Source organism: Oratosquilla oratoria, chromosome 31 (genome assembly GCF_046742065.1).
Source record: "Oratosquilla oratoria isolate Oo_2021 chromosome 31, ASM4674206v1, whole genome shotgun sequence".
Classification (NCBI taxonomy): domain Eukaryota; kingdom Metazoa; phylum Arthropoda; class Malacostraca; order Stomatopoda; family Squillidae; genus Oratosquilla; species Oratosquilla oratoria.
Window position 1 is genome coordinate 19,709,740 of NC_134807.1, and position 22,951 is coordinate 19,732,690.

The 22,951-nt window shown below is 39.1% G+C and overlaps 1 protein-coding gene across 3 annotated transcripts in view; it reads left to right on the forward strand.

Moving 5' to 3' along the window:
- The window catches only part of SPARC (secreted protein, acidic, cysteine-rich), a 55,738-nt gene that overhangs the window by 22,151 nt on the left and 10,636 nt on the right, over positions 1-22,951 (forward strand). For all 3 annotated transcript variants that reach the window (XM_076213389.1, XM_076213388.1, XM_076213390.1), the window contains 5 exons: positions 17,289-17,356; positions 18,208-18,303; positions 19,668-19,824; positions 20,404-20,519; positions 22,519-22,665. In XM_076213389.1, the coding sequence (XP_076069504.1) occupies positions 17,291-17,356; positions 18,208-18,303; positions 19,668-19,824; positions 20,404-20,519; positions 22,519-22,665 (582 nt within the window). In that variant the 5' untranslated portion in view covers positions 17,289-17,290. The remainder of the gene's footprint in view (positions 1-17,288; positions 17,357-18,207; positions 18,304-19,667; positions 19,825-20,403; positions 20,520-22,518; positions 22,666-22,951) is intronic.

The window sequence follows — 22,951 nt, forward strand, 5'->3', positions numbered from 1 at the left end:
TTCTTCTTCTTCGATTTCTTCGAGTTCTTCTTCTTCGAGTTCTTCTTCACCGTAGTTGGCGGTGTAACCGATTTACCACCAAACGCGAAGGGTCAGTTTATTTTTTAATTATATAGATGCTGATGAAGTGGTGAACACCGATGGCCCAGTCCCTCGGATCAGATTTAGAGTATGACGTGCTACAGTGAAGCCCACTTAGAAAGAAACGCACGATGAAAATGGAGGAAATACAAAGAGCAGAAACAAAATAGGATCGGCGCTGGCGAAGGAAAGCGATGGACACTCGGTGGGGAAGAAAAGAAGAAAAATGAACACCCTGCATCAGTCCTCCCGAAAATTTACTGGGTTGTTTGACTGTGTCAAAATGCCACGACACGAAACGCGAGAGAGGACATGTTACAAAACTGGAAAGTAATCTGGGGTTTAATGTATTGAAAAGAAAAAGATATTTTCCAAGCAGAGCATTAGAATAAATATTTTGAAGATACGCAATGTGTGTGGCGCTCCCAACCTAAAAAAAATGCAGATATTACAGACCGTTACTCTTTCCCTTGAGCAAGAGGACTGTGCGTGGGTGTGCACGCATGCGTGTGTAATATCTGCACTGCATTTGTATATATACATGTGTTCAGGAAAAGCTTATATCACTCCACACCCACAAGTATGCATACCAACATGTAACTCAGCATCGTACAAGTGGATAAACGTGTTGTGATTGGAGCATCTTTCCACCGCGGTTGATGGTGGTCCACATGTAAAAGAAAAATTAAAAAATAGATATATGTACCACAGCCTTTGATATAATCGAAGGTTAATTATGACAGTAGTGAAAAAAAATATCCATATGCACAATATTAGAAGATGAACTTGAACGATGTGCAGGTGAAATTGAACTAAGAAAATTTAAATGAATAGGAAAAAATGAGGTGGAATATTATGGATTGTTACGGAGTCGACTCGGTCCTGTAACACAGCAAGATGAATGTATACACCCACCCACGGTGGCGCAGTAGTAGAGTTCCCGGCTGCCACTACGGCGATCCGGGTTCGAATCCCACCCAGGGCTGAAATAATTTCAGTATCGTTTGCGCTGTGAGTCGTTACTCCAACTAGTGGGCGGGGAGTTGTGTGTGTGTGTGCGTGTAAGATCACAACATTACCCATAGACCGGTCATATATGAGCTCTGCGCTCTCATCCGGGAGGGAAATAGCTGTCGATCACGAGTCCAACACGTGATCCAAGACCATGGTGAATCATTGCATTGTCAAAATAGATCTGATTCAAGATGGGAACGGCTTTAAGAGGTCATGGGAGAATATGTATTAAGAAAGATCACATGTCTAAGGGATGTGGAGAAATAAATTTTTCCATATAGATTCATAAATATGTGGAATAACCAAGAAGGTTATATACCCCAAGCTCAAACAATACACGAGTTCAAATCTAAACATGATAATTGGAACTCAAGGATATAGATTAAGTTGGAACTGTACATGAATTTGAGTCTAGGCATGTTAGAAAATTAGAGTATAGGAGATGGGACCCTACGAATGTTGCTCCTTTAATGCAATTAGGTAAATGCACACGCATAGACACACAGACATACGCGAGCGAGCACACGGACGCACTACACGCACGTACACATGCATACACATACATGCACGCACATACATGTTCAAATGTATACGTGCACACACACGCACACACAGACATACATGTGCATACACATGACCTTGCATATCTAGTTACGGACGGGCGCCTCTCCCGGTTTCCATATGTGTACATTACAATCCTTGTACGCATATCAAGTGAAAACTGAAGTCCGACGTGTATACTGTTCACACACACACATACAACACACATACACACACGCACGCACATTATTTTGAGTCTAAGTATGTTAGAAAATTAGAGAATAGAGGACGGGGCCCAACGAGTGTTGCGCCTTTCCAGTATAGTGCAATTAGGAAAATACTTGAACAGTGGAAAAGCGGAGACGATCTCCCTCAAGCATTGTTCATGTCTTGTTAAAGGTAAAAACGAGCGAACAAATGAAAAATCATGTGCTACAGAGGCGAGTACATAAGATGAAATGGAAAAGACTGTAGTAAATATGAAGTGGCATCACATGTGGAGAACAGATAGAGAAAATAATGAATAGAAGAGTTACGATTCATAGCCGAGAAGAAATGTCAAGTTCTTATGAAGTAAACGTAGAAATAATGAAAATATGTATTGCAGTAAAAAAACAAAACAAAACAAAAAACGAAAAATCGTGAGTAATGGTTAGCGAACTATACACTCAGCCATACACAAAGGCTTAAACTATAGACTTGTGTTGTTCTACATTAGTTTGGGGGCGTTGAGATAAAGGCGTCGCTTGGGTTTTCTTTATTTGGTAAGTCTTGACAGTAGCATAGTCAAGTCTCGTCTCACTCTCGCCACGTAGGGCGCGACGAAGAAAATGAGTGTCGGTTGTCAACACAAATATAATTACATAAATACACTATATTCCTTATAACTAAATTTATGCACAGTATAGAGCTGAGTGTGAGCACCCAATATAATATATAGATACATACATAAGGAAGAAAATATATACAGTAACATTATCCTATGGACGTAATGAATAATTTGTCGTGTGGTAATATTGTATGGCCGACTCCCCAGTCGGGATGCAGATGGCTTGGCGGCTGAATCTAAGGTCAAGCCAAACTGACCGCGGATCAGGTCAGACAATGGAGTGGTCCGTTGAAGTTTGTTGATACCACCAGATATGGCGTCATGTAGCTAATGCGTGCGTGTGTGCACGCTAGTATAGAATGAATCAATGACAATTTACAGGCATTTCTTGCAACAAAAGAACGCGAGATAAAAATAAAATATACCGGGTTGCATAATCCCAGATATGATCTACGGATGTGAAATTTGGAAAATGACGAAAGCTATGAAGGCAAAGCCAAGGGGTACACAGGGGAGAATGTAGTGATCAGTGCTGAAACAAGATCGAGACAGAGAGTGGTCTGTCTATGTTGTGCTGAAAGACAGAAAGAGTATGATAGCAGACGAATGAAAATTACTGCGGAGGCGAAAAATGAGCAGAGATAAACTAGGATAGGGAATGTAAGGGAAGGGATGACGGAAGATCGTGTTACTGACTGGACGCCACGAGGTAGAAAGCGTGGAAGAGGGAGATTAGACAAGGTGGAAGGATGATATAAATATACAGAAAAGACAAATAGCATTTTACTTGGTAGAGGTAGAATAGACAGAAAAAAAATGCGAGTTTGACGAACAAAGCAGTTAGTCGCAGCAACAAGATGGTGTGGGATAAGAGGTTTGAAAAAAAAAACGCGAAAAGGAACCAAACGTAGAAATGAAAACTTATGACAGAACACAGCGACTAGGTAGGAGGGGGATTTGAAATTTCCTTGGTTATATGGCCAATCACACTGGATAGGAATATCTTCGGAATATCGGTGTCGTTATTCTATTTCTGAGAAATTAGGCTTGCAGTTCTACCACCACGCTCAAAGAGCGGAAGTATGTTGGGGGCTCCAGCCAACTCGTGGGGAAGTGGCTTTATTCCAAAGCTCAAACTTTGGTTTAAATTTGCATTCATTGTCTGATTGTACACAATTTCCTTCGATGTTGCTCCGCAAATCTCTGCCTTTGTTCGGAAGATTTCATTTTACTCTTTCTTATTTCTTTCCATGTTTTCTGTTTCTTTTTCCGTCCCACAACGAGAAATCATCATGGGAGATGATGTCCACCCCTTTCTGAAGACATAATGTCTCTCCTCTTTAGTTAACTTGATCAGCTTATCTATTTCTGATTTTGATATTTAATTAACTTATACGATAGTTTCAAGTGCGAAACGAGGAAAATAACTTTTTGGGGGTGATAAATTTATCGTCTCTCTCGACCACTCTCGCCATGTTTACATTACAACCCTCCCGTACCTGTCTTTCACATTTTCATTTTGAATTTTCTTATTATAACGATTTTTTCATATTTTTAACCCTATGCTTTTTTAGGATCACACAATATAGTCTTTATATACCACAATGGGAATTCAACATCCTTCAACTTTATTATTATTATCATTATTATTTTTTTTTTCCTGTAGCTGCTTGGTCCTGCCCGATCGGCATCAGCACTGCGCATGCGCTTGTTTCCTTTTTCCATCGCTTATTCCTCGTACAAATAATTAGAAAGGAAGAGCATACATATAGGAGACCTCTTGGTCCATAACTAGTTCGGAAAATAAGAATAGTTAAACGAAGAAATGCATGAAAAAGAAAACCAAATAATTGGCAGATGTTATAGCATATTGCATAGTTTATCTAAATGAATCACTAATCACGATATATTTAGCCCTTTTTCTATCGAAGGGGTCACGTACAGCTGAAGAAAGTGGTCTGGAAGCAGAGAGAAATGTAAAGGGTCATTTGGTACGAAAGAGGTTAGTTATTTTTGTCAAATTATGTTTTTTTTTTTCGTTTCGTTCGTTCACGCGCGTGTTTGTGTTAAAAAAGTCTGTATATTTTCCCACATTTAGAGTACAGTACACGCAAGCTCACTTATATAACCCACTTTTATACATTAGTTGATGGGAGAGCATGCTGTAGGATGCTTGGATATTTGCTTATGCATGATAGCATGTGAGTTTGTGTTTTACTCGTATGTCAGTATGGGAAGCTGCGAGGATGTAATGGAGTCTTCGGGGTGAGTGTACACATAGATATGTGTTCGCGTATTCACATTTTAAACCCGTTTACGAATATAGACATCAATATATATTGTAGCAACGGCCTGGTTATTTTATTCAGATACAAGCAAACCCTTCGATGGAATGGAAGTTCAGATTAGCCTAGACAATGTGGGTGGAAGAAAGTAATTTGTAGCGAGGAGGTTGGGTTTGTTTGTAGAGGGCTTTTTGTCGAAAGGCGCATCCGTGACGTCTTCGCGTGGTTTTTCATTTATTATGTAAATGCGTTCGATGATTTGAAATGAATAATCCTGTAAATACGTTACTTCCGTTACATTCCCGTAACAGTTATAGGCTCAGTGTATGGCTAAACCTGTTGCGTTACGTTACATTATATTGTACAGAGGGGAAGGTAGGGGCACCTGAGCTACGGAAGAGGAGTGGCATTGGAGCGGAAGAAGGCGTATGTTATGAGTTGCTGTTGGTTTTGTAAGACTTAAGGTATGAGGTTATGGGGTAGCCAGGGGTGTACGGAAGCCATGATAGTCTTCGCAGGAGCCTTGGGGGTTGAGGGGCGAGTTTCTTGTTGGCAAGGGTGGGGGTAAGGGGTGGGAGGTTGCTGGTAACTCGAGTGCCACGACTTGGAGGCACTGTGAAGTCTTGGGTGCCACGTTGGCATCGTCTGGCCCCACCCACTTCCACGTCTTCATTCCCTCCCCCCTTTACCCCCCTTCCTCCTCCCCCTTCCCCCCAGCCTTTCCTTCTCAACCTCCTCCCACCTCACTCCTCTCATCCTCTCTCTCTCATCCTCCACCTCTCTGTGCCTCATCCACCTCCTACTCCCACTTCCACCTTCTCTCGCCTTTGACACCCACATTCGTACTAACTCCTCTCTCCTCCTGGTTCTCTTTGCACCCACATTACTTTATCCTCATTTCATCCAACCTCCCCCCCCCCAGCTTCTCCGCCTCTTAGAGTTTCTGTGTCTGCTTCCCTACCCAACTTTACTATTTCCATCAGCAGCGTCACGTTTTAGCAAACGACAGACTTGCTGCTTCCCCTCAGAAAAAAATGTTTTTTGGTTGTGCATCTCAATGACTTCAGGTTTTCCTACAAAATCGCTCACTGTATTATATTTTCTACTTCCTTGCATCACATCCCAGTTTCTGTTCTACAGCGCTACAATACTTAACGTTTTTTTTTGCAGAACTCATTTGTGTCTCGCATCAACCCCTCCCTCATAACGAGAACGTCTATTTCAGACCCGAGTGAAGTGATATCAACTTCATTAGTCTTATCTGTCGCATCTAAGCGACTTCCTTGTGTGTTTATTTGCATTATGTGTATGCCTACGATAGATTAAAATGAATTACCATGTAAATACCTGAATAATCATGTTCATTTCGCTACTTCCGATACATTTATGTTACACTTGGGTTATGTGTTTAGTGTATGGCCGTTACGTTACATTACGTTGTAGACAACACCTAGCCCATGTTTTCTAAAACTTTACAAATATATATCTCGTTCTTGTCATTGCATTTCAGTAGTCATTTTTTTTTTATTGAAAGAGATTGTTTTATTGATTTATTTATTGTCAATTTATTTCATTATTGTCTATTTATTGTCACCAACATTGATCATGAACTGTCGTCGCATTTTCAAAGAGCTGATGCATCATGGAAGGAATCTGTAGTGAGTTCCTTTAAGTAACGACCCTGCAAGACGGACGTCAGAGTGAATCATCTTGCCAGTTGCCACCTGTCTTCAAAACTCAACACCATCCTCTCCATCCGGAGGTGCTGCCCCGAGGGGCTGACACTCGATCTTCACATTTGTAGAACTACCAGAGTGACCAGATTTAGCATGATTATGTTAAATGTAGCATATCTTCCGTAGAAACAATGCTATATTAATGGAAAAACATAACCGTAGGTAATAAGAGGAACAAAGTATTCAGCATTGTTTATGTTAATCTAGCATAATTTCAGCTGTTGTCTAGCATATTCCGGCTTAAGAAATCTGGTCATCATGTTAACAACTACCGACTATCCCACACCTATTATTCCCCCCCCCCCACCTCCGATTAATCAGCGGTACCGTCCACCTCCATATTTTTTTTTCCGCCGTAAAATTATTTTTATTTTTTTTTCAAGAGAAATAAATATAATGTCATTTTATATGCCGGAGGAAAATTATTTCCCTCCAACATTTCTGACTTCTTCCTGAAAGTTGCGGGTTTGCAAATCTGCTCAAATAGTAAGAGGAAAAATAGCCCAATGTGACAACGCCTTTAAACTATAGTATAGAAACTGTTTCGCATGAATACAACAGAATAATCCAAAATTCTCTTCTATGAGAGGTTGTAGGGTCAAAGTACCGTTGCCATCCACTGTGGGGCTGCGGGTTTTCTATCGAGTGAAACTCGAGCCAACACTTAACGTCTTAGGTAGGTGTACGAGTCCGTAATAAAAAGCGTGAACTTCACGCTCCGATAAGTTTCACAGTACTCTACTTATTGTACTTTAGGAAGTGCAAATAAGCGAATTCCTTCCCACAACGCTGAACACTCACCCTCCTATGGATTCTTGCCACCAGGTGCAAGGGAGGTCTACGGTACGATTAACACTCGTGTATTCACTGACACGTGCAATGGTCACACACGATCGGTCTAAAGGTAACCTCGGCCCACGTGAAGAATTGTCACCCCAGTACGCCGAATATCAAGAATGGAAATATTAGGTTTTGTTAGGTTGAATGAGGGTTATGTTTATTGTCATAAACTTATACAAGCAAAGATTCGTAAACCCAGGATGGCCCACATGAAGAATTGTTATCCTAGGATAGCCCACATGAAGAATTGTTATCCTAGGATAGCCCACATGAAGAATTGTCACACTATCGAAGTTTGGGGCGACGATTCTTCATGTGATCCCCTACTACCCATGAACAATCTAAGCTTGGTCGTCTCAGCCTAGCATATGTTGACCAAACCTTATGTAACTTGACATAACCTGGCCTAGTTTAATTTAGCCTTGTCAAACTTAGTCAAACTAAGCCGAATTTTTTATTAAGGAGAGTATCCTTTTTTTTCGAACCTGCAGACCTATTATCCGCCTTTAAAATTCTAAATTCACTAAGGAATTCATTTGCATTGCCTCAAGGATCCTGCTATGATGCTTAGAACTCAATATTCTACGCTACGTGCTGCATCTCTTAAAAACTGAAGCTCGCCTCTTCGGTGGTTTGTGAAAGACGCTTCTGTTTGTGTTGAGGTACGGTTGACAACGCCTTGACTGTTGCATGAGCACGGAACATTCTGGAATGGTTCGTCCCCTACCGACCAATCCCGTGCCACGAAGCTCATCACGTTGGCAAGGAGGAGGGTGTGGGGGTGGAGGAGGAAGGGGATGGAAGCTGAGGGTGCAACGGTCAAAGGCTAAACACGTCAGCGCCTGATATTAGTCATCTCTGCTTTATTTATTTATTTTTTACTTAGTGGAAGACGTAGTTTGTAATTTTTTCCGACTTTCGTAGTTCACAAGTGAGAATCGTGGTCATGGTTGTAAACAGTCCCAGATCCATCCACGTGATTATCGCGTCGTATTTAGTAGGTTATGTCGTTTTTTTGTATTTACCTGTATGTGCGTTTGTTAACCACCTTATTCTTTCTGCATCCGACTACGATGCCAACTGAACAACCTCCTGTCTAATTTGTCATCTTATTCCACTGTAATAACTCAATTTCTTCAAACTGTACAGCCACTAATAAGTTGTGCTTTACCGGGCCCTCGAAATTTCATGTAGCAGCTGGTAGCGAAAGTCTAAACTATTCGCTTCTTACCGCCAATATTTTCTCGGTGTCCCTGATGAATGTTATGACACCTTAGATCCCACTGCTTACTATTACTATGTTTAAAGACGAGAAGACCTTAGCGTGTGTCTCTGTAGACGTGTCTACACAAATGTTTTTTTGAAGTGTCTAGTTTCTGATAACCGTCAATGACATCAGAAAGTTTGAAAGAAAGGTAACGCCCCACGTACAAAATCCGTGATCAGCAGACTTCCCCCCCCCATTCCCCCGAGACTTGATGTATTTATAGTTTGTGCATTTCAGTGTATATACTTGATAAAGTTCGAATGAGCGAAATGTTGTACCTTTAAGACTTCGTTCTCACATGCAGTAGGTAAACCAATTTTTGTCTATTTCCATTTTAAATCTATATTTGTCCAAGGAAAAATTACGTGATGAAATAACAAGGCTATGTAGGGCAGCAAAGTAAAAATATTGAATTATCTATGCATGTGTGCATGTGCGTATGCTTGTGCGTTTTCGTGTGCGTTATCGTGTGCATTTAGGCGTATTCACGTGTGCGTGCGTGTATTTGTACCTGCATTGAGTGCATTACCTCTACGCGGGAGGTTTTACATGTATCGACTTTTCGCCGTGCGCCGTCCACGACATAACGTCGTGCTGTTAGGTAACCATGAGTGTCTATGGACGCTTTCGCACGTTACGGCCACCTATGATTATTTGAGAGCACGACGTCGTGTCATGGACTGCGCATGACGAAAAGTCTATACGTGTGAAAGGGGCCTAAGTCATTTTCAACAATGGGAGGGTTGGAGTTATGAGCATACATTTATACTGTGTAATCATTCAGGACACACGAACTAGCCATGACAGCAGGTGACAAGTCCTTAGACAGCAAGAAACTTGTTAACTCGAACGATGCTAGAGCAAGCGGCAGCTACGTCTGCCAAGGAGTTCAGGGTTATGCGTCATGAACCATTCTGCCAAATCAACCTCTAATCATTCCGCCAAATCAACCTCTAATTTTCCATCTGTGTGCTATTTAGAATTTTTTTTTACATATTTTATATATAGTAAAGGAAGCTATATAGTATAACGTAACACTGTTTAGGGTTATAATAACGATTAACCCGTTAACATGGGGATCAAGCGCTGTTGCCACGCTTCATAATTATATTCATATCGTTATAATCCTAAGACGTGATACACATTGTACTATACAGGTTCCTTTGCCATGTACAGGATAAAAAAGATAAATAAAATAGCACATATATGGTAAATAAGAGAGAGAGGCATTTACGAATTATGATTTGGTGAAATGGGTAGTAGTAAATTTAATGTAACAAAACACCATCGTACTAGTAATTCTGTGATATGCTAGTCGTTTGATTTTCAGAAGGGTGCCTGTACTCGTATCCGGAAAGGATAAAAGTAATATCGTATTTATATTTTAAAGAAATTTAGGTGTCCATGTTTGTGTTGGGATTGAATTTGGCCATGACAGTAGTAACTATTCCTGTTCTCCATTTATGTATGAATCGGCATATCAGCGTATTTTTGGAAGATGTCGATCTTCTTATTCATTTCCTACAATGCCTCCCCGATTTATTTTTATTTTATTATTCTTAATGAGTCTACCTTGTTGGAGCTTATTCCCTCAACCAAGAAACTCGTTAGAGGAAAAAATGAAGATGGCGGCACACTAAGCTAGCATGCTACTTGCTTTTGCTACTTCGTTTTGAGTAGAAGCGACTTCGGTTACAATTTCTAGTCTTCCGTAAGAACATCTCAACGATGTGTCTAACATTCTTATAGGTTTAACTTCTCTTAGTTCGTAATTCAGTTTCTCGTTATATGACACAAATTGGAAAATGAAAGATCAATCAAAGCAGTGTCTACCCAAAGTAACAAAAGCAAGTTGCATGCTAGTGAGAAATGTTTAGTGTATCGCCACCTTGACATCAGTTGTTGACGTATAGCGGGGAAAGTCATGTCCTTCGTTTAAATAATTGGTATTGTACCTTTGCAACACAGAAAACAAAAATTCTCTCGGTAGGGGATAAGTGGCAAGAATAGATATTCAACAGAATGTTTTCTGTAATAACTCAGGTCCAGGGTTTCTTGGAAGCGAACAAGCGTCTTGTTGTGTAAATTTACTACTACTTTGTTGAATGCGCGCGCTTAGGGGTGAGCAACTTGCAAGCTAGGTGGCTCGTTGGCTAGCTAGCAAGCTACGTCGCGGGTTTATTAAATGATGGTACGTTGGAAAACATGTAAAGATATATGTGAAGTCACTTAGTCACTATGTCCTTTGCAGTTTTTTGCATCATGCATATCAATATCGCATAAATGTAACGGTTACACTGGTGATAATAACAATAATGCTTATAATGATGATAATAATATAATAGTAATAATAATGATAATGGTACATACTCGTATACCAACGGCGTTCCTCCTTACAAGGGAGATAGCCAAAGTCAAAGGCATAAATCCACTCCCATTTTTCATCTCCACATACTCCACTCCCACTCACCACCCCTCCCTCCCTTCCTTCCTCTTTTCTTGCCTCCTCCTGTATGACGGGTCGTCCCTGCATCTCTCCCACTGCCCTGGGGCAGAAGCAATGCAGCAAGACACAGTACATCCACAGCAGCTTCACTTAATCGGCGGACCCCCCTCCCCTCTCTGTCCCCTGATGCAGAAAAAGAGAAGACGGGGAGAAAACTCTTCGAGCTGAGTCAAAATATTATTCACACATACTCCCTCACCCCCCATCCCCCACCCACTCTCTTCCATGCATCACAGCATCATTCATACACAGCCATTCTCCATTCACCCCTATCTTCTGTCTTCTCCCGTCCTTCCCCTACAGACATTCCCCTCTTTCCCAATGCCCCTTTTACCCCATCCATCCATCTCATCCTTGGTCGCCCCCTCATGTTCACTTCTTCCACCTCTGTCTCCCGCTCCTCTTTTCCTAATCTTTCTTCATTCATTCTTTCCGTGTACCCAAAACTTCCCAATATTCTTTCATCAACCCTGTCTCCCATCTCCCTTTCCATCCCCGCTCTCCTCATCTTCTCGTTTCTCATTCTATCCAGCCTAGTAACTCCTACCATACTTCTCAAGCATTTCATCTCAAACACTTTTAAACACTTTCTTCCTCTCTTATGTTCCATGTTTCTGCACCATACAGTGTTGTCGGTACAATCACTCCTTCATACAATCTCCTTAGCATCCATTCCCAAATGTCTATTTGTCATTACACTTTTTAATCCTCCAAGGCATTTTTTTTATTCTCTCAATCTGCATTCTACCTCCACCTCCGCTCCTCCTTTTTCCGCTACATTCGCACCCAAGTATCTAAAACTATCCACTTCTTCCAGTCTCTCTTCCTTAATACTCACTTCTAATTTGCTGCCATCCTCTCCTTTGTATTTCTCAGCACCTTATGATAATTATAATAACGATAATAATGATGATAATTATAATAGTAATAATATTATAATAATAAATAGGTATTGATTGATCGATCGATACATTCGATTCAGTTTAACGTTGCCCATGCGTTGGAAGTAGCCCTCGAACTCCAGTCGCAAGTAACGACGCTCTAAGCTGCTCGACCAGCGAACATCCTATCAATTACTCTTTTCTGTTACCTGGCATTGGGGTAAATTTTGTCTACAATCTAACATCATATCTTGTTGAAAAAAAAGAACATTGGTTGTTGATTTTTTTTTTTTTTTTTTTTTTTTTTTAATGTCTATTAGACGTAGGGAATCGACTTCGGGCCGCTTGTGCACGAATTTAGTTCATTGTATTTTTGGAAGGATGATAACTATTGTGTCGAGTTTCACTGATTGGAAACCCGCAGCCTCACAACGATCGGCAACGGGTCACTTGACTTCTAGTAGATCTTGAAAGAAACTTTGGATTGTTATCTTTGTGTGTGAGGGTGACTTTATGGGCTTATAGTAGCAGAAGTGAGGTGAGTAGTCGCCGGTTATCAGCTCCCTTTGCGTAAAAAGGCAAAGGAAAGACAGTCTTTAAGTTGATAGAGAGAGATCTTGGGTCTAGCCCGGAGAACGAGTGCCAGCCCCACGGGGCTGCACCTCCAGATGGAGGCGTGGGACTTGTCGAGTTATGAAGACGGGCATTAGGGAGGTGATCCTCTCCGACGTACATCTTACAAGACCGCCATATACACAGGTGTCTTGTAACGTTCGGACGATAGAGGAAGCAGGGTATTGTCACAGAGTTCGTTTTTGATCAAGCCCAAAATAGTTGACAAAGATTTGCGTCAGGTACCCTCAGAGAGGAAAGTCTATCCATCTATCAATATCTATCAAATGGCTTCTACCCTTGTAGAAGGGAGGTAACCAGCTAATTTACCCATCCCACTCTCCCATTTTCCTTTTCATCTTAGCTCGTGTGCACATTGCCCAGGTCAGAGGCAATGCAGCAAGACGCAGCACATTTACACGGTGACCCTCCTTCTTGGTCCCCTCGTGCGAAATTAGAGAAAACGAGGAGAAAAACTGGAAAGTCGAGGAAATGCAAACCACCAGATCTTTTGGTCAATAAAAATGTCAGAAAGATTGGAACAATGTCAGTGTCTGTCCAGTTGAATTTCGGAACCTCAAACTGTATATGCGATCGCGCGGGAAGTACGAATGTATATATATATATATATATATATATATATATATATATATATATATATATATATATATATATATAATTCGTTGCCTGTACGATAGCTTTTTTTTACCGTATATATTGAATTTTCAAATTTATTACATTCGGTGTATTAAAGAATAGAAAAAGAGAATTTATCGAATCCCTAGTACTAAAATGATAATAATGATGATGATAATAATAATAATAACGATAATGATAAAAATACACACGTATACCATTTTTTCCCTTACCAGGGAGATAGCCAAAATCAAAAGTCATAATTTCACTCGGACCTATTTCATCCCCACCCATTTCGCTCCCATTACCCCTCCCTCCCTCTCATCTTGGTTCCTCATGGATGATGGGTCATCCCTGCATCTCGCTCATCGCCCTGGGCCAGAAGCAATGCAGCAAGACACAGCACACCCACAGCAAAGCCGCTTCATTTAATCGGCGACTCACACACACACATTCATATTCATTGAAGATGGGGAGAAATCCCTTCGGCGTGCGTCAAAATATTATTCACACATAATTACTCCCTAACCCCCCATCTACTCCCATGCATCACAGTATCAGCCGTACAGACATTCTCCACTCACCCTTATCTTCTGCCTTCTCCCCTCCTTGCTCAACAGACATCCCCCTCTTGTTCAGTGCCCCATTCACCCCGTCCATCCATCTTATCCTCGGTCGCGCCCTCATGTTCACTCCATCCACCGCTGCTTTCCACATTTTTATACTAATCTTTCTTCACTCATTCTTTCCATGTGTCCAAGCCATCCCAACCAGTACTCTTTCATCAAATCTATCTTCCATTTCCTTTTCCACACCCGCTCTCCTCATCTCGTTTCTTATACTATCCAACCCTGTAACCCCTACCATACTTCTCAGACATTTCATCTCAAACACGCTTAAACTCCTTTCTTTGTTCCATGTCTCTGCCCCATGCAGTGCTACCGGCACAGTCACCCCTTCATACAATCTCCTATTAGCATACATTCCCAAATGTCTATCTCTCATTACACTTTTCAATCACCTAAGACTAGCTTCTCTCAATCTATAATCTACTTAGTAGTAGTCTCCAATACCTCTTCGTTGTGCTTCTACTGCAAGTAGACACGGTGAGCAGGGACCACCGAAGTGGATTCCCCTCGACAACAGCGCCTTTGTTGGGGAGCAAATCGCCAGAGCAGTTGTTTATGTGCGTAGAAGAAGGGACGCTTTGAAACCCCAAGAGATCTCGAACCAGTCACTCAACCTGGTTTGATATGTTGACTGATCTCTGGAAGCACTAAACATTTGACCTTTTCTATAGAATGCTGTCAGTCACTACAATTCCTTTGAAGGTTACACATGTAAATTACTGTATAGTTATTTGTTACGAATGTGACTTTTTATTTATCATTTATACATTTGTTTGTTTATATATTCATCTGTTTATATATTTATTGTTTTCATCCATGTAGTATTCTCCATTTAAAACGTGAAATAATGATACGATACTGTTCGATGTTGTCGGAAGGGGCACCAGGGTTGCCGGGAATTCCATAATACAGTGTTGACGTCACATCTTACTGCGTGCAAATCAAGCTTGGCCTCATAAGATTGGGCAGCCATTTTGAATGAAGTCAGTCCTTGTACTCACGAGGCCGGAACAGAATCTGCCTTAAATCAAAATAATTCTGATAAACAAGGAAATGAAATGCCCGTAATTCGTACAGATGAACGAGTCGAAACGAAATAGAAGCTGATCCAGGAAATTTAGCTTCGGGCAACGAAAAATTACATACATAACCAAATATTATTGGAAAAAAATAGTTACATGGCAGGTGATCGATGTGGGGTGGTGTCGTCACGTAAATAGAACGCCGATGTAACACCATGTAACATATTTTTCTGTTCCCCGGTTCTGTCATTTCCTGATATGTATTCCATTACTGTATATATATATATATATATATATATATATATATATATATATATATATATATATATATATATATATATATATATATATATATATATATATATATATATATATATATATAATGTATGCATGCATGTGTATATATGTATGTATTTGCCTAGTTGTGTCTTACGGGAAGGGTATGCTCGTAGTATCCCGTCTTTATATTTCAGTGTCCAGTTTCCTGTTAAATTCGTGTATGGTTTTTACACACACAATTATTTTGTCCAGTTTGTTCCAGATGTGCACTCTGTAGAAAACTTTTTTCAGGTCTTTTCTATAACTATCCTTTTTGATTTTTTTTTTTCATGTCCTCTTGTTTCTCTTGTCCTAGTTTAAGTCCTCTCTATCAAGGACTTCCGTGCCTTTCATGATTTTATAGATCAGCGTTTCTCAACCTTTTTACCCTTGCGTCACCTTTAAAATAAATTGCATGTCTCAAGGAACCCCTGAGCAAAAAAATAAATAAATAAATAAATAAATACCGTATCATTCTTATTTTATTTTCATTGTAATAATAGGTTAGATAGGATAACATCTATATTACATTATTACAGTAACCAAGAATATGTCGTGGCGTGTTTAATTATATTACGCATGTGAAATTAAATAAAAAATCACTTGTTCTCGCGGAACCCTTAAGGACCTTTTGCGGAATTTTAGGGTTCCGGGGAACCCTGATTGAGAAACGCTGCTGTAGATGATCAGTTGGTCGCCTCTCTTCTTATATGACAGGTTTGAAAGTGCTGGGCCATTTTCGTGGTTGCTTTCTGGGTTCCTTCAATTTTCTTTACATTGTTTCTGGTACTGGGTGATTATAATGACGCAGCATACTCCAGTCAAGGCCTTATTAGTGTGAATAATATTTTTTAACCATTTCTTTGACTTAATAGGTAAAAGCCACTTTTATTGAACTTAACAGTTTGTAGGATTCTCCAACAATTTTGTTTATTTGTTCATCAGGGGACAAGTCATTTGAGATAATTACTACCAGGTCTTTTTCATATCTCACTTTCTTAATTTCCTTTGTTCCAATTGTATATTGTCCTGATATTATTTTTTTACTGCTTCTGTACTCCATTATGCTACATTTCTTAATGTTGAAGTCTACTTCCTACTTCTGACCCCATTTCCAAATCTTGTTTAGGTCTATAGTGATTCACAATCTATTTCGGTTGTCACTTTCCTCAACAATTTAGAATCATCTGCAAAGAAGCTCATGTAACATTCCACATCTTCATCCATGTCATTCACATAAATAGCGAACATTATTGGAGCCAGTACTGATCCCTATGGAACTCCTAATCACCTCCTCCCAACCAGAACACTTTTCTCTGAGTACTACTCACAATTTTCGACCATGCAGGGAATCCTCCATCCAGTTTAGGTTGCCTTGAATCCCTTTTTTGTCTTGAGTAGAAACAGATTAAATTTTTAGCACATGATCTTCTCTGTCTGAATCCAAATTGTCTTGAGTTTGTTAAATTGCTTTCTTCCAGGTGTTTTACCCATCTATTCTTTATTTTTTTTTTTTTTTTTTTTTTTTTTTTTTTTTTTTTTCCACAAATTTTGGCTACAGTGCTTGTAAGGGAGACCAGTCTGTAATTAGTTGGTTCTTTGTTTCCTCCTTTGCATATTAGTACAATGTTGGCATTTTTCTAGTCTTTTGTTATTTTTCCTTCTTCGAGTGAGCAACTTATTATATTGTATATTTTGTCCATTAGTTCTTTGGATTCTTTTAGTATCCAATTTGCAGTTCCATCCAGGCTGTGCGATTTCCTAACATCAAGGTTTGTTAATTGATCCATTATTTCTTTTTGTGTTATTGTTATTTCCCTCATGGGGGTAGATTGCACTTCACTTCGTTCATCCCAATATTGTAATTTTTTCTCTAGTGAAAACCAACTTATAGTAATTGTTCATAACCATTTCTAGATCTTCTGAGTATTCTGTATTTCCATGACATAGTTTCACCATTTCCTGACTATTTTTAAGTTTACCATTCACATAGAATAGTTTGGGTTGATCTATATACATTTTTCTATGATGTCTTTTTTGTGTTTTGTTACATGGTGTAATAAGAGTAATTTTAGTTTTTGTTCTTCCTCAGGTATGAAGTTCCACGTAGCAGTCCTGTTGCTGCTCTGTGCATTTGTCATCGCAGAGGCGGCAAGCAAGGTACGTAAGAACGCCAGCCTCATTGGCGTGTTTTATGTATACACCCACTAATATATGTATTTGTATATATTAAGATATCCCATTCTTTGTTTCGTTTCAATTTTTGCATCTCCATATTTTTAATATCTATTTCTCCCTGTCTCCAAGCTCCCCCATATATTCCTCCATACAACATTCTTTATGATTTGAGACTAATCTCCACTCAGCAAAGAATGATGATCTCTTTTAGTTTCTCATATCATGCTCTCATGTCATCTCTCCTTTATTATCTATAACTCCACCACTTTGGTGTGATGTCCCCAAAGACTAAAGCACTGGATATAACCAACAGATACTTTTTTTTTTCCTTCTTTCTTCTTCTTCCCTGTTCTTCCTTTCCTTTTGTTTAAACAGATGTTTTGTTATATTTCACTGTATATGTGATTAACTCCTGTTCTGTTATGCATGCAGTTATATTTTTTCAAGTTGAGTGCCCATTTTGAAATTTCATTATATAAGTCAGTGTTTACTTACAGTGTTTTAATGTATGCATTCATGCATTTGCACTCACAACACAGTAATGGATATAAATTGATACTAATCTTTTCCTTGTGACCTGTGTGTGCATTCTTTACTTGCTAATAAGTCTTAAATGAGAATCTGGGAAGGAGCTCATTTGGCATTTGGGGGAAGGAAGGAATGTAATTATGTACCCAGTTCTCTCCCTTTTATTTTCAATCAGTACAAATGGAAATATGCCTTTTTTTCTGTTATTATTCTAAATCCTGGATACAGTGTATACCCAGTTCCCAAAAGCAGTTTTATCACACATATACAAATTATATATTTATAATGCTCCTTGTCTACTGCAGCACCGCCCAAACCATAAGAAGGCTTCCCTCAGCCAGAAGAAGCATTTGGTGGAGATTGAGGAGAAGATTGAACGTCTTCTGGCAGAAGAGGAAGCGGTAAGTGGAACGATATTTCTGGCATGGTTATATATTAGTATATTTCTTATGTCAAGAGTTTTCATTATAAAAAGTATTTCATTTATGCAATAGGATCTCGTGATATGTTGGATCATTATCATGACCTAAGATGACTATCAACTTTGTTTTGTTTTACATGTGTCAGTTTTCTATTAGCTAAATCTGCAAAGTTTTCAATTTTCGTGGGATCAGTGACAAATCTACATGTGGTGGTCCTACAGGATGAATGTCAAAGAATCTTTTTCTCAGTAACCCATCTTCCCCATCAATCCGTCTCACTTCCTTCTAGAAGTATCCCCCCCTGCACCACCATCCCATCTCCTGCCAAGTCAATGGCACATTGATTTCTTTGGACTGGCCGATCTTTCACTCTTTCTCCACATTTTTTTCATATATGGAGAGGTGTCAGTAAGCGACTGTTCCCCTATTCATTCTTCCTACTAGCTGGTAATATAGAAGCAGGCACAAACCAGCACATTACAGAATGTAGTACAAAATTTCTTCTCAGAAGGATCTATTGGTGAACCCACCATTGATGCTGGATAAGGCTCCTGTGGTGTAGTCCCATGGGTTTCCTGGCAGTGGAATGCAATGCGGCAATTGATTAAATTCTAATTGACACAAATTTGTGTTTCATCAGTAATTGATTCCTGCAGTTTTGTTAAACTATTTGTCTGGATTCCTTTATTCTGAAAATTATGAGTGCAAGGGTACTGTGTATTGTTAGTAGTGACATGGATGTATATGGAGATATGATATGGCTCGATGGCACAATGGTAGTATTTGCAACCACTTCTCCAGTTTGATTTACGTCCAGGGCTGAAATATATTAAGTATCCTATGCTGCAAGCTGCTACAATAACTCTCATGGGTGGGGAGTTAGGTATGCATGTGTGTGTGAGGACACAGCATTACTTATAGATCAGTCATATATGAGCCCTTATCCAGGAGGATAATATCTGTCAATCATGAGTTCAACATGTGAACCAAGACTATGGTGAACCACACAAATGTGCATAGGAGTGCATGTACCCACTGTTCATGACATTAAGGAGAATTGATAAAACTGACAGAAAGAGTGTCATGGTCTGAGAAAAGAGACACAGGGTCATGTAACAAATAGCTTAGAAGCTGATATTATCCAAACTGAATCCATAAATGATTTCAAAGCTAGATATGATAGATGGCAGAAAATGGGATGGGATCACATGTGTATAATTCCTACCCTTGATATTACAATTAAGTAAACTTTTTTTCCAAGGTCGCAATCCTCTGCCATATTAATTCCAAACAAAATATTCATTTATTTGTCAGTTTGTTTTGACTTCTGGTTGTATTTACAGTTGGAGGAAGAACTAAATGAGGAGAATGAGGAATACGAGGATGATGTAGCTGAGGAAGAAGATGAAGAAGATATGGAAGAGGAAGATCAAAGAGAAGAAGAGGAGGAAGATGAAGTTCAAGCTGCTTATGATGAAGACGATGAGGGTCCTCTGATAGGTAAGACCTCTCTCTTTTTTCCATGATCACCCGCTAGTTATGGCCCAGTCTTTCTTTACTCGTACATAATCTGATATAAAGGTCACTGTTGTTCTAATTCATTTCTAACAGGTGTACAACCACCAGTCCACTCATCTATCTCTTTTTCCTTATTGGTCTTGTTTAGTTTCACACAATTTTTCATGGGATGACCATATAGTGCTATTGTAAACCATTACTGCTCCCTTGAGGAAGTATGTGCATTTTACCTAGTTGTATTTTACGGGAAGGGGAACTATGCTCATGGTGTCCCTTCTCCTTTTTCTTCCCCTTCCCACTACACCACGAGCTTTCCCCTTCCCTATTAATACAACACATGTACTCCCTCGTCATTGAGATCCACAAAAATTGTAGATTTTTCCGGAGTCCAAACTTCGTTGTCACTTCAAGTGACGTGTGTGTGTGTGTATATATATATACAATGCTTAGAATTAAAGTGCATTGTGGTTGATAATATATATATATATATATATATATATATATATTTTTTTTTTTTTCTTTTCTTTCTTTCATCCTTTCACATGTACCCTCTGCCCTCAGATCTTTGCTTGGAGAAATACTGTGGAGCAGGGCGAGAGTGTGTCGTCAACCTGCAGGGTGAAGCAGAGTGCCAATGCATGCAGGAGTGTGACTTTGAGCCTGATGATCGCAGAAGAGTAAGTATGACTCCTGAGGTGTTGGCATATGGTAATGATGGGTGCAATGCCATTAGTAATTGTTGAAATGGAAGTGGTGTGTGATTACCAATAAGAGATAACTTGATAGTGGTTATATTGGGTTAAAACATCACTTTGTGCGTGAATGTATGCACGTGTTGCATGCATGTAGGACAAACTAGTGCAATGAGCTGAAAAGAGCCTCATGAAAATAATTCACAGAAGTAAAGATAACATCAAGTATTACCACATTAGACAGAAGAATAAGCTAAACTGGGGAACAAAATATATCATGATGAAATCATTATTTTCAATCTTGTTTGATAATTGTAATTTTGCCTCAGAGAAAGCAGGTAATATTTTAGGGTTTCCACTATGTGAAACTCAAGACAACAATTATTATTGTTATTGGTTTATCTACTTATAGCTGATGTTTTCTTCATCTGATTTCAATATGGATCAAAAGATCTCATGTCAGCATATTTAACCATTGTGCTTCAATGCGTGTATATACAAGTATGTGTCTGTGTGTATTTACCCAGTTGTATTTGAGGTTAGAGGTGTGCTGATTGGGTCTTGTCTCTTTACCTGTACTTATCAAACTTTCCCTTAAATTTTTTAATATTGTTGGCCTGGTATATATTCACATCTAATTTGTTCCATAAATCTACACATCTGTTTGGAAAGCTGTACTTCCTAATGCCATTCATACAAGTGTGTGTTTTCAATTTTTTACCATGACCTTTGTTGATCTTTCATCCCATACCAGCAAATCCTCTCTGGCTGTTTTTTCAATAACCTTTCTCTGATCTCAATATAATTATCATGTTACCTCTCACTTTTTGCTTTTCTAATGTGGGAAGTCACAGTTTTGCAATCTTTCCTCATATGTTTTGTCATTTACTCTTGGGATCATCTTGGTTGCCTGCCCTTGTATTCTTTCTATTTTCCTTATATCTTTCTTCTGAATATTCCAGTCTGGGACAACTCACACTTTTAATAATCTTTGTGTGTGTAGGGGGTGATGTGCATGTATTTACCTAGTTGTATTATACTGGACGAGAGCTATGCTCGAAGTGACCCGTTTTCGTATCTCTCCACATCCAGTTTATTCTTAAAATCATGTATATTTTTGGCATTCACTGTTACTCCATTCATTTTGTTCCAGACATCAATCACTTTATGTGGGAAGCTATTCTTTTTCAGGTCTCTTCTGTAGCTATCTTTCTTAAGTTTCTTTTCGTGTCCTCTTGTTTCTCTTCTGTTCTAATTGAATAGATTGTCTCTGTTGAGAATTTCCATCCCTTTCATAATTCTGTAAATGGTCAACAAATCACCTCTTTCTTGTCTCTGTTCCAGTGATGACAGATGTAATTTTTCCAATCTTTGTTTGTATGTCAGGTTTGTCAGTGTAGGTGCCATCTTTGTCGCTGCTCTTTGTATTCTTTCTAACTTTCTTATGTTCTTCTTTGTGCTAGGTGACCATAGTGTTGCAGCATATAGTTTAGGTCTTATCAGTGTAACAACTATTTTTTTAACCATCTCCTCATCTATGTAGTAAAAGGCCACTTTCATTGACCTCAGTAAGTTATTAGTCTCTCCAAATAATTTATTGACATGTTTATCAGGTGTCAAGTCACCTGAGATGATTACTCCCAGGTCCTTTTCTGAATCGACTATTTTGACTTCTTTGTTTCCAATTTTATACTGTCCCGATACTCTATTTTTACTTTTTCCAAATTCCATTATGCTACATTTTTAAATGTTGAAGTTCATCTTACTTTTCTGACTCCATTCCCATATTTTGTCTAGGTCTTCTTGTAGTGATATGCAATCTTCTTCTGTTCTTACTCTCTTGAGTAATTTGGCATCATCAGCAAAGTTCATATAACAGTTTACTCCCTCATCCATATCATTTATATATATGATCATGCATGATTTCACAAACTGAACAGTGGTCCACATTCACTAAATTCTACTCATTTTTCTTTTCACATAGGTGTGTAGCAACCACAATGAGACCTGGAACTCTGATTGTCAGTTGCATCGCATGCGTTGTCTTTGTGTGGAGGAAGCTGAGACATGTACCAAGGAGAAGTATGCACATGTCCACATTGACTACTATGGTTCCTGCCAGGAAATGCCTGTAATTAATACATATTTATTTATTTTTTGTGTTTACAGAATGTGATACTGAAAACAATGGTTACCTTTTTACAGATGCATATGAACAGATATGCATACACACAACAATTATTATTGTTATTGGTTTATCTACTAATAGCTGATGTGTTCTTCATCTGATTTCAATATGAATCAAAAGATCTCATGTCAGCATATTTAACCATTGTGCTTCAGTGCATGTATATACAAATATGTGTCTCTGTGTGTATTTACCCAGTTGTATATAAGGTTAGAGGAAAAAGCAAAAA